The sequence below is a fragment of the Hyla sarda genome, unplaced genomic scaffold, assembly GCF_029499605.1.
Source record: "Hyla sarda isolate aHylSar1 unplaced genomic scaffold, aHylSar1.hap1 scaffold_1095, whole genome shotgun sequence".
NCBI lineage: Eukaryota > Metazoa > Chordata > Amphibia > Anura > Hylidae > Hyla > Hyla sarda.
In genome coordinates, this window is record NW_026607715.1 from 94,287 (window position 1) to 108,039 (window position 13,753).

The 13,753-nt window shown below is 43.1% G+C and overlaps 1 protein-coding gene across 2 annotated transcripts; it reads left to right on the forward strand.

Moving 5' to 3' along the window:
• The first annotated feature begins 6,174 nt into the window (after nucleotides 1-6,174).
• On the forward strand, nucleotides 6,175-13,049 carry LOC130300706 (oocyte zinc finger protein XlCOF22-like). 2 transcript variants are annotated; one of them, XM_056551564.1, is made up of 6 exons: nucleotides 6,175-6,276; nucleotides 6,407-6,554; nucleotides 8,011-8,190; nucleotides 9,290-9,416; nucleotides 9,500-9,685; nucleotides 11,711-13,049. In XM_056551564.1, exons 2-6 carry the CDS (start codon nucleotides 6,477-6,479, stop codon nucleotides 12,940-12,942), a joined length of 1,803 nt encoding a protein of 600 aa, XP_056407539.1. In that variant the 5' UTR covers nucleotides 6,175-6,276; nucleotides 6,407-6,476; the 3' UTR covers nucleotides 12,943-13,049. The 2 variants fall into 2 exon arrangements, with proteins under 2 accessions (XP_056407539.1, XP_056407541.1); XM_056551566.1 differs by lacking the exons at nucleotides 6,175-6,276; nucleotides 6,407-6,554; nucleotides 8,011-8,190 and having other exon boundaries at nucleotides 9,294-9,416; nucleotides 9,504-9,685.
• Nucleotides 13,050-13,753: the final 704 nt, after the last annotated feature.

The following is a 13,753-nucleotide window of genomic DNA, read 5'->3' on the forward strand; positions in this document are numbered from 1 at the left end:
TGTGTACACATACAGCTCAGCTACATGCACATTACACATATACAGCTCTACTGTGTACACATACAGCTCAGCTACATGTACATTACACATATACAGCACTACTGTGTACACATACAGCTCAGCTACATGTACATTACACATATACAGCTCTACTGTGTACACATACAGCTCAGCTACATGCACATTACACATATACAGCTCTACTGTGTACACATACAGCTCAGCTACATGTACATTACACATATACAACACTACTGTGTACACATACAGCTCAGCTACATGTACATTACACATATACAGCTCTACTGTGTACACATACAGCTCAGCTACATGTACATTACACATATACAGCTCTACTGTGTACACATACAGCTCAGCTACATGTACATTACACACATATACAGCTCTACTGTGTACACATACAGCTCAGCTACATGCACATTACACATATACAGCTCTACTGTGTACACATACAGCTCAGCTACATGCACATTACACATATACAGCTCTACTGTGTACACATACAGCTCAGCTACATGTACATTTCACATATACAGCTCTACTGTGTACACATACAGCTCAGCTACATGTACATTACATATATACAGCTCTACTGTGTACACATACAGCTCAGCTACATGCACATTACACATATATAGCTCTACTGTGTACACATACAGCTCAGCTACCTGTACATTACACACAGCTCTACTGTGTACACATACAGCTCAGCTACATGTACATTACACATATACAGGTCTACTGTGTACACATACAGCTCAGCTACATGTACATTACACATATACAGCTCTACTGTGTACACATACAGCTCAGCTACATGTACATAACACATATACAGCTCTACTGTGTACACATACAGCTCAGCTACATGTACATTACACATATACAGCTCTACTGTGTACACATACAGCTCAGCTACATGTACATAACACATATACAGCTCTACTGTGTACACATACAGCTCAGCTACATGTACATTTCACATATACAGCTCTACTGTGTACACATACAGCTCAGCTACATGTACATTACACACAGCTCTACTGTGTACACATACAGCTCAGCTACATGTACATTACACATATACAGCTCTACTGTGTACACATACAGCTCAGCTACATGTACATTACACATATACAGCTCTACTGTGTACACATACAGCTCAGCTACATGCACATTACACATATACAGCTCTACTGTGTACACATACAGCTCAGCTACATGTACATTACACATATACAGCTCTACTGTGTACACATACAGCTCAGCTACATGTACATTACACATATACAGCTCTACTGTGTACACATACAGCTCAGCTACATGTACATTACACATATACAGCACTACTGTGTACACATACAGCTCAGCTACATGTACATTACACATATACAGCACTACTGTGTACACATACAGCTCAGCTACATGTACATTACACATATACAGCTCTACTGTGTACACATACAGCTCAGCTACATGCACATTACACATATACAGCTCTACTGTGTACACATACAGCTCAGCTACATGCACATTACACATATACAGCTCTACTGTGTACACATACAGCTCAGCTACATGCACATTACACATATATACAGCTCTACTGTGTGCACATACAGCTCAGCTACATGTACATTACACATATACAGCTCTACTGTGTACACATACAGCTCAGCTACATGTACATTACACATATACAGCTCTACTGTGTACACATACAGCTCAGCTACATGTACATTACACATATACAGCTCTACTGTGTACACATACAGCTCAGCTACATGCACATTACACATATACAGCACTACTGTGTACACATACAGCTCAGCTACATGCACATTACACATATACAGCTCTACTGTGTACACATACAGCTCAGCTACATGTACATTACACATATACAGCTCTACTGTGTACACATACAGCTCAGCTACATGTACATTACACATATACAGCTCTACTGTGTACACATACAGCTCAGCTACATGTACATTACACATATACAGGACTACTGTGTACACATACAGCTCAGCTACATGTACATTACACATATACAGCTCTACTGTGTACACATACAGCTCAGCTACATGTACATTACACATATACAGCTCTACTGTGTACACATACAGCTCAGCTACATGTACATTACACATATACAGCTCTACTGTGTACACATACAGCTCAGCTACATGTACATTACACATATACAGCTCTACTGTGTACACATACAGCTCAGCTACATGTACATTACACATATACAGCTCTACTGTGTACACATACAGCTCAGCGACATGTACATTACACATATACAGCTCTACTGTGTACACATACAGCTCAGCTACATGTACATTACACATATACAGCTCTACTGTGTACACATACAGCTCAGCTACATGTACATTACACATATACAGCTCTACTGTGTACACATACAGCTCAGCTACATGTACATTACACATATACAGGACTACTGTGTACACATACAGCTCAGCTACATGTACATTACACATATACAGGACTACTGTGTACACATACAGCTCAGCTACATGTACATTACACATATACAGCTCTACTGTGTACACATACAGCTCAGCTACATGTACATTACACATATACAGCTCTACTGTGTACACAGAGCTCAGCTACATGTACATTACACATATACAGCTCTACTGTGTACACATACAGCTCAGCTACATGTACATTACACATATACAGCTCTACTGTGTACACATACAGCTAAGCTACCTGTACATTACACACAGCTCTACTGTGTACACATACAGCTCAGCTACATGTACATTACACATATACAGCTCTACTGTGTACACATACAGCTCAGCTACATGTACATTACACATATACAGCACTACTGTGTACACATACAGCTCAGCTACATGTACATTACACATATACAGCTCTACTGTGTACACATACAGCTCAGCTACATGTACATTACACATATACAGCTCTACTGTGTACACATACAGCTCAGCTACATGCACATTACACATATACAGCTCTACTGTGTACACATACAGCTCAGCTACATGTACATTACACATATACAGCTCAACTGTGTACACATACAGCTCAGCTACATGTACATTACACATATACAGCTCAACTGTGTACACATACAGCTCAGCTACATGTACATTACACATATACAGCTCTACTGTGTACACATACAGCTCAGCTACATGTACATTACACATATACAGCTCTACTGTGTACACATACAGCTCAGCTACATGTACATTACACATATACAGCTCTACAGTGTACACATACAGCTCAGCTACATGCACATTACACATATACAGCTCTACTGTGTACACATACAGCTCAGCTACATGCACATTACACATATACAGCTCTACTGTGTACACATACAGCTCAGCTACATGCACATTACACATATACAGCTCTACTGTGTACACATACAGCTCAGCTACATGTACATTACACATATACAGCTCTGCTGTGTACACATACAGCTCAGCTACATGCACATTACACATATACAGCTCTACTGTGTACACATACAGCTCAGCTACATGCACATTACACATATACAGCTCTACTGTGTACACATACAGCTCAGCTACATGCACATTACACATATACAGCTCTACTGTGTACACATACAGCTCAGCTACATGTACATTACACATATACAGCTCTACTGTGTACACATACAGCTCAGCTACATGCACATTACACATATACAGCTCTACTGTGTACACATACAGCTCAGCTACATGCACATTACACATATACAGTTCTACTGTGTACACATACAGCTCAGCTACATGTACATTACACATATACAGCTCTACTGTGTACACATACAGCTCAGCTACATGTACATTACACATATACAGCACTACTGTGTACACATACAGCTCAGCTACATGTACATTACACATATACAGCTCTACTGTGTACACATACAGCTCAGCTACATGCACATTACACATATACAGCTCTACTGTGTACACATACAGCTCAGCTACATGCACATTACACATATACAGCTCTACTGTGTACACATACAGCTCAGCTACATGCACATTACACATATACAGCACTACTGTGTACACATACAGCTCAGCTACATGCACATTACACATATACAGCTCTACTGTGTACACATACAGCTCAGCTACATGCACATTACACATATACAGCACTACTGTGTACACATACAGCTCAGCTATATGTACATTACACATACAGCTCTACTGTGTACACATACAGCTCAGCCACATGCACATTACACATATACAGCTCTACTGTGTACACATACAGCTCAGCTACATGTACATTACACATATACAGCTCTACTGTGTACACATACAGCTCAGCTACATGCACATTACACATATACAGCTCTACTGTGTACACATACAGCTCAGCTACATGCACATTACACATATACAGCTCTACTGTGTACACATACAGCTCAGCTACATGTACATTACACATATACAGCTCTACTGTGTACACATACAGCTCAGCTACATGTACATTACACATATACAGCTCTACTGTGTACACATACAGCTCAGCTACATGCACATTACACATATACAGCTCTACTGTGTACACATACAGCTCAGCTACATGTACATTACACATATACAGCTCTACTGTGTACACATACAGCTCAGCTACATGTACATTACACATATACAGCTCTACTGTGTACACATACAGCTCAGCTTCATGTACATTACACATATACAGCACTACTGTGTACACATACAGCCCAGCTACATGTACATTACACATATACAGCTCTACTGTGTACACATACAGCCCAGCTACATGTACATTACACATATACAGCTCTACTGTGTACACATACAGCTCAGCTACATGTGCATTACACATATACAGCTCTACTGTGTACACATACAGCTCAGCTACATGTACATTACACATATACAGCTCTACTGTGTACACATACAGCTCAGCTACATGTACATTACACATATACAGCTCTACTGTGTACACATACAGCTCAGCTACATGCACATTACACATATACACCACTACTGTGTACACATACAGCTCAGCTACATGCACATTACACATGTACAGCTCTACTGTGTACACATACAGCTCAGCTACATGCACATTACACATATACAGCTCTACTGTGTACACATACAGCTCAGCTACATGTACATTACACATATACAGCTCTACTGTGTACACATACAGCTCAGCTACATGTACATTACACACATACAGCTCTACTGTGTACACATACAGCTCAGCTACATGTACATTACACACATACAGCTCTACTGTGTACACATACAGCTCAGCTACATGTACATTACACATATACAGCTCTACTGTGTACACATACAGCTCAGCTACATGTACATTACACATATACAGCTCTACTGTGTACACATACAGCTCAGCTACATGTACATTACACATATACAGCTCTACTGTGTACACATACAGCTCAGCTACATGCACATTACACATATACAGCTCTACTGTGTACACATACAGCTCAGCTACATGCACATTACACATATACAGCTCTACTGTGTACACATACAGCTCAGCTACATGTACATTACACATATACAGCTCTACTGTGTACACATACAGCTCAGCTACATGCACATTACACATATACAGCTCTACTGTGTACACATACAGCTCAGCTACATGCACATTACACATATACAGCTCTACTGTGTACACATACAGCTCAGCTACATGTACATTACACATATACAGCTCTACTGTGTACACATACAGCTCAGCTACATGCACATTACACATATACAGCTCTACTGTGTACACATACAGCTCAGCTACATGTACATTACACATATACAGCTCTACTGTGTACACATACAGCTCAGCTACATGCACATTACACACAGCTCTGCTGCAGACATATATAACACACACATACACAGCTCTGCACCACGCACATCACACACACACAGCTCTGCTGCATACACATAACTTCAGCTCATCCAGCAGCGATCACAACCAGCAAAGCAGAGTCCTGCATACACTGAGCAGATGAGCCTAGAGCAGCAGCCCCTGATCATGTGACTCCTCCTCCTCCATGTGACTGATCACATGACGGTGACATCATCGCAGGTCCTGTAAGTACACGGCTCCTGTACAGTCTGCAGGTGGAGGTATATACGGTTGTGGTGACATCAGGAGCGCTGGGGGAGGGGACATTACTATTAACCCCTTCAGGTCCACAAGGTTTTATGACTTAAAGAAGATCACAAGATCCAGAACTTTCTATATATTTGTCTCTTTCTTTCTCTGTTGTTGTTTCTATTAGCAGCCGCCATTTCTCATCGTCTCCTCTTCTTCCCTTCAGGTTTCTCCAATCCAGGATCCTCTGCTGATATCTTCTATATAAGAGAATTCTCCTGGATGACCCATCAACCATGGAGAGAGACAGGAACAAGATGGCCGATAGGATCATAAACCTCACCCTACAGATACTCTTCCGGCTTACTGGAGAGGTGAGGGATTCTGGGAGTGATGTCACATGACCTCATTCTTAGCTATGTAATAACAGATGGATATGACTGGAGAGGTGAGGGATTCTGGGAGTGATGTCACATGACCTCATTCTTATCTATGTAATAACAGATGGATATGACTGGAGAGGTGAGGGATTCTGGGAGTGATGTCACATGACCTCATTCTTATCTATATAATAACAGATGGATATGACTGGAGAGGTGAGGGATTCTGGGAGTGATGTCACATGACCTCATTCTTATCTATGTAATAACAGATGGATATGACTGGAGAGGTGAGGGATTCTGGGAGTGATGTCACATGACCTCATTCTTATCTATGTAATAACAGATGGATATGACTGGAGAGGTGAGGGATTCTGGGAGTGATGTCACATGACCTCATTCTTATCTATGTAACAACAGATGGATATGACTGTAGAGGTGAGGGATTCTGGGAGTGATGTCACATGACCTCATTCTTATCTATGTAATAACAGATGGATATGACTGGAGAGGTGAGGGATTCTGGGAGTGATGTCACATGACCTCATTCTTATCTATGTAATAACAGATGGATATGACTGGAGAGGTGAGGGATTCTGGGAGTGATGTCACATGACCTCATTCTTATCTATGTAATAACAGATGGATATGACTGGAGAGGTGAGGGATTCTGGGAGTGATGTCACATGACCTCATTCTTATCTATGTAATAACAGATGGATATGACTGGAGAGGTGAGGGATTCTGGGAGTGATGTGACTTGAACTCATTCTTATCTATGTAATAAGAGATAGATATGACTGGAGAGGTGAGGGATTCTGGGAGTGATGTGAAATGAACTCATTCTTATCTATGTAATAACAGATGGATATGACTGGAGAGGTGAGGGATTCTGGGAGTGGTCACATGACCTCATTCTTATCTATGTAATAACAGATGATATGACTGGAGAGGTGAGGGATTCTGGGAGTGATGTCACATGACCTCATTCTTATCTATGTAATAACAGATGATATGACTGGAGAGGTGAGGGATTCTGGGAGTGATGTCACATGGCATCATTCTTATCTATGTAATAACAGATGGATATGACTGGAGAGGTGAGGGATTCTGGGAGTGATGTCACATGACCTCATTCTTATCTAGGTAATAACAGATGGATATGACTGGAGAGGTGAGGGATTCTGGGAGTGATGTCACATGACCTCATTCTTATCTATGTAATAACAGATGGATATGACTGGAGAGGTGAGGGATTCTGGGAGTGATGTCACATGACCTCATTCTTATCTATGTAATAACAGATGGATATGACTGGAGAGGTGAGGGATTCTGGGAGTGATGTCACATGACCTCATTCTTATCTATGTAATAACAGATGGATATGACTGGAGAGGTGAGGGATTCTGGGAATGTATATAATGATATTAATGTGTCTCTCCATACACAGGATTACACAGTAGTGAAGAAGTCCTCTAGTGGGCGCTGTCGGCCCCCTGTGTGTGAAGGATGGGGAGGAACCCTGAGCCCAATCCCGGGGCCCCCACCTCACTCCCTGATACATGAGGAAATGGATGAACAGAAGATCCGAGAACTCATCAACAAGATGATGGAGCTGCTGACTGGAGAGGTGACCCTGCTGGGACATTATACAGTAATGGAGGGGTCTGGTGATGACTGGAGAGGTGACACTGCTGGGACATTATACAGTAATGGAGGGGTCTGGTGATGACTGGAGAGGTGACACTGCTGGGACATTATACAGTAATGGAGGGGTCTGGTGATGACTGGAGAGGTGACCCTGCTGGGACATTATACAGTAATGGAGGGGTCTGGTGATGACTGGAGAGGTGACCCTGCTGGGACATTATACAGTAATGGAGGGGTCTGGTGATGACTGGAGAGGTGACACTGCTGGGACATTATACAGTAATGGAGGGGTCTGGTGATGACTGGAGAGGTGACACTGCTGGGAATGCTGGGACATTATACAGTAATGGAGGGGTCTGGTGATGACTGGAGAGGTGACACTGCTGGGAATGCTGGGACATTATACAGTAATGGAGGGGTCTGGTGATGACTGGAGAGGTGACACTGCTGGGACATTATACAGTAATGGAGGGGTCTGGTGATGACTGGAGAGGTGACACTGCTGGGACATTATACAGTAATGGAGGGGTCTGGTGATGACTGGAGAGGTGACACTGCTGGGACATTATACAGTAATGGAGGGGTCTGGTGATGACTGGAGAGGTGACACTGCTGGGACATTATACAGTAATGGAGGGGTCTGGTGATGACTGGAGAGGTGACACTGCTGGGACATTATACAGTAATGGAGGGGTCTGGTGGTGACTGGAGAGGTGACACTGCTGGGACATTATACAGTAATGGAGGGGTCTGGTGATGACTGGAGAGGTGACACTGCTGGGACATTATACAGTAATGGAGGGGTCTAGTGATGACTGGAGAGGTGACACTGCTGGGACATTATATAGTAATGGAGGGGTCTGGTGATGACTGGAGAGGTGACACTGCTGGGACATTATACAGTAATGGAGGGGTCTGGGGATGACTGGAGAGGTGACACTGCTGGGAATGCTGGGACATTATACAGTAATGGAGGGGTCTGGTGATGACTGGAGAGGTGACACTGCTGGGAATGCTGGGACATTATACAGTAACACCACTGGAGGGGTCGGGGTGATGACTGTATCATTATGTGTCAGGTTCCTATAAGGTGTCAGGACGTGGCGGTCTATTTCTCCATGGAGGAGTGGGAGTATGTAGAAGGACACAAGGATCAGTACAAGGATCAGGTCATGATGGAGGATCAGCAGCCCCTCACATCACCAGGTAATAGACATGACTATATACACACGTCCTCTCATTATTTGTATGTAAAGAATGAATTCAGTCTCTGTATGTGTTCCCTACAGTCAGACCCAGTAAGAGAACAGCACCAGAGAGGTGTCCCCGTCCTCTTGATGAGCAGAATATGGAGGACATTACTACAGGGAATGATCTGATCTATATTAATGCTACAGACATAAAGGAAAAAGGAGAGACGGATGTGAGCGGTGATGAGAAGTATAAGAAAGACATTCCTACAGGTAAACGGCCAGGTGAGTAGGTTCAGGCCAGGGTCAGGGTCACAGATTCTATTCAGTCACCGGCTACAATAATATTTTCAGGAAGTATTGGTGTAACTCGAATCTCCAGGGCAAATACTATCCCCCTCCCCCTCTATGTTGACTCTATAGCAGTCGACTTGATCCCATCACCACTACATAGTGACTGAATAATACCGCCATACTGTTTATGAATCACATTATATACAGACTAATATTACTCCATATAGCAGTAGATACCAGCTCTCTGTCTCTCTGGAGTCGCTATCTTTCCTTTTTCATCCTGAGGATAGGGGATAAGTGTCTGATCGTGGGGGTCCGACCGCTGGGACCCCCCCCCCCCCTCCATGTTCTCCTGCCCAGCACCCCAGCTCTCTCCAGGCACAGGTGACCTCCGCTCCGAAACCACCGCACCAAGAGGTGCCCAACATGTCTGTCTATGAATCTCTATGGGAGAGACGGAGATACACAAATGGGATGCCAAGCAGGAGATCGCGGGGGTCTCAGTGGTCGGACCCCCCCCCCCAGTGATCAGACATATATCCCTATACACAGTAGGGGATAAGTACTCATGTACTAGAATTTTCCTTTAAAGGTGTTTTCCGGTGCTCCAGTATTCTGATCTTTTTGTTCGGAACACTCAGAGCCAGAGGCAGTGATCATGAAGTCGTGGCCACGCCCCTTCGTGCCATCACACCACGCCCCCTCTCACATACATGAATAGAGGGGGTGTGACATCACAAGGGGGGGGTAGCCGTGATGTCACGACCACTGGAATCTGGCTTTTGTTTAGAATGGGGGGTGCTGCAGCCGGACCCCGCAATCAGACATCTTATCCCCATCCTTAGGATAAGGGATAAGATGTCTAGCAGTGGAGTACCCCTTTAAATCCCTTCATTCTTTCCCTCTGATACGGAAATGTTCAGGTCACCTGTGTGGGTCCAAATGGAGGTATAGGTGCTGCTGGCGAGTCGTGAGCGAAAATCATTAAAAATAAAGGTTCCCCTTTTAACTTGGTTCCAGGAAAATGTCACTAACTTTATTAGGACATAAGTCTTTCTATTCACATTAATAGACAAAAGACAAAAAATGTGATACTGTCTGCGTAGACAGGATAGGGAATAGGTTATAGATCGCGGGGGTCCGACCCTTGGGACTCCCCGCGATCTCCTGAACGGGGCCCCAGCAGTCTGCCGGAAGCTGTCGTTCCGACCCCCACCGGATGCTGCGGCCGATACACCCCCAACCCCCCCCCCCCCCCGCCCATCTCTTTGGGAAACATGGAGGGGCAGTGTCGGCCGCCGCTCCATGCAGGGTCCGTCTGCCCCCTTCAAGCAGACTGCCAGGGCCCCGTTCAGGAGATCGCTGGGAGTCCCAAGGGTCGGACCCCCGTGATCTATAATGTATCCCCTATCCTTTGCCTGAATTCTCTGGCTGGCATGAGGATTATAAAGGGGGCGGTTTGGATGACTGCTCCATTATAACCTGCGGGGTCAGGTGGATTGGGTCATTTGGTCCCTGACCGGGCCCCATAGCAGTGATTTTCCCTGAGGCTGTGTCCACATGATTGTCAAAGACGGGTGTCCCTGCTCCTTGTAAGGCAGTGGTGTCAAACTGTGGCCCTCCAGATATTCCAAAACTTCAACTCCCGGGTGTGCTGGGAGTTGAAGTTTTACAACATCTGGAGGGCCGCAGTTTGAAGACAACTGCACTAAGGGATACCATGAGAGGGAAGCCTTGATTTACCTTTCGAGGACAGTGTGCATCCTCTGGAGGAAGCAGACAGACCTTTGGTGTCCAGGCATGCTAGGAGTTGAAGTTTTGTAACATCTGGAGGGCCACAGTTTGACACCACTGTTGTATGGCTGCTCCGCTATCATAGCAACTATCTTTCTTCAGTTTTGCAGTAAATCTTATTTTAAAATGAAGGGTACAAAGTACTATTGCTTAGAAATGCAAAAATGTCCTGGGTTGTTAAGGGGTTAATACTGATAATAAAATCTGTGTTATTCTCTGCAGATTCTTGTAGCAGGAGATCAGAGGAGAATCTTATATCTTCAGATTATAAAGCAGATGATGATATCACACAAGATACATATGAAGAACATTCCATTATCCCAGATACACCCTCAGCCCTTCACAGCCAAGATCTGTCATCTCCTCCTTATATACAGGTCCTGTCTTCTCAGTCATCACAGGATGTTCAGCAAAAAAAAGAGAAGCCATTTTCATGTCCACAATGTGAGAAATGTTTTACTTGGAAACCAGACCTTGTTAGACATCAAAGAACTCACACAGGAGAGAAACCATTTTCATGCTCAGAATGTGGAAAATGTTTTACTCAGAAATCAGACCTTGTTAAACATCAAAGAACTCACACAGGAGAGAAGCCCTTTTCATGTGCAGAATGTGGGAAATGTTTTGCTGATCAATCAAGTTTTATTCAGCATCAAAGAACTCACACAGGGGAGAAGCCATTTTCATGTGCAGAATGTGGGAAATGTTTTACTTTTAAATCAGGTCTTGTTGTACATCAAAGAACTCACACAGGAGAGAAGCCATTTTCATGTTCAGAATGTGGGAAATGTTTTACTGAGAAATCAGGTCTTGTTTTACATCAAAGAACTCACATAGGGGAGAAGCCATTTTCATGCTCAGAATGTGGGAAATGTTTTACTTTTAAATCAGGTCTTGTTGTACATCAAAGAACTCACACAGGGGAGAAGCCATTTTCATGCTCAGAATGTGGGAAATGTTTTACTTTTAAATCACATCTTGTTGTACATCAAAGAACTCACACAGGGGAGAAGCCATTTCCATGTTCAGAATGTGTAAAATGTTTTACTCAGAAATCAGACCTTGTTGTACATCAAAGAACTCACACAGGGGAGAAGCCATTTTCATGTTCAGAATGTGGGAAATGTTTTGCTCAGAAATCAGATCTTGTTAAACATCAAAGAACTCACACAGGGGAGAAGCCATTATCATGCTCAGAATGTGGTAAATGTTTTACTTTTAAATCACATCTTGTTGTACATCAAAGAACTCACACAGGGGAGAAGCCATTTTCATGCTTAGAATGTGGGAAATGTTTTACTTCTAAATCACATCTTGTTGTACATCAAAGAACTCACACAGGGGAAAGGCCAGTTTCATGCTCAAAATGTGGGAAATGTTTTACTCAGAAATCAGATCTTGTTAGACATCAAAGAACTCACACAGGAGAGAAGTCATTTCAGAGCAATAAATGATGCTGATAACACATCTATATATTATCCATGTACATAGGACAGATGACAGTAATACATATATATATATATATATATATATTTATATAATATACAGTCATGGCCGTAAATGTTGGCACCCCTGAAATTTTTCTATAAAATGAAGTATTTCTCACAGGAAAGGATTGCAGTAACACATGTTTTGCTATACACATGTTTATTCCCTTTGTGTGTATTGGAACTAAACCAAAAAAGGAGGAAAAAAAGGAAATTAGACATAATGTCATCAAACTCCAAAAATGGTCTGGACAAAATTATTGGCCCCTTAACTTAATATTTGGTTGCTTTTTGACATATGTTTGGGGTCATTGTCCTGCTGGAAGACTCAAGATCTCGGATGCAAACCCAGCTTTCTGACACTGGGCTGTACAGTGCGACCCAAAATCCATTGGTAATCCTCAGATTTCATGATGTCTTGTACATATTCAAGGCCCCCAGTGCTAGAGGCAGCAAAACAACCCAAAACATCACTGACCTCCCCCATATTTCACTGTAGGTTCTGTGTTCTTTTCTTTGTAGGCCTCATTCCCTTTTCAGTAAACAGTAGAATGATGGGCTTTACCAAAAAGCTCTATCTTGGTCTCATCTGTCCACAAGACGTTTTCCCAGAAGGATTTTGGTTACTCAAGTTCATTTTGGCATAATGTAATCTTGCTTTTTTATGTCTCTGTGTCCGCAGTGGGGTCCTCCTGGGTCTAATCCATAGCGGGGTCCTCCTGGGTCTCCTGCCATAGTGGGGTCCTCTTGGGTCTCCTCCATAGTGTGGTCCTCCTGG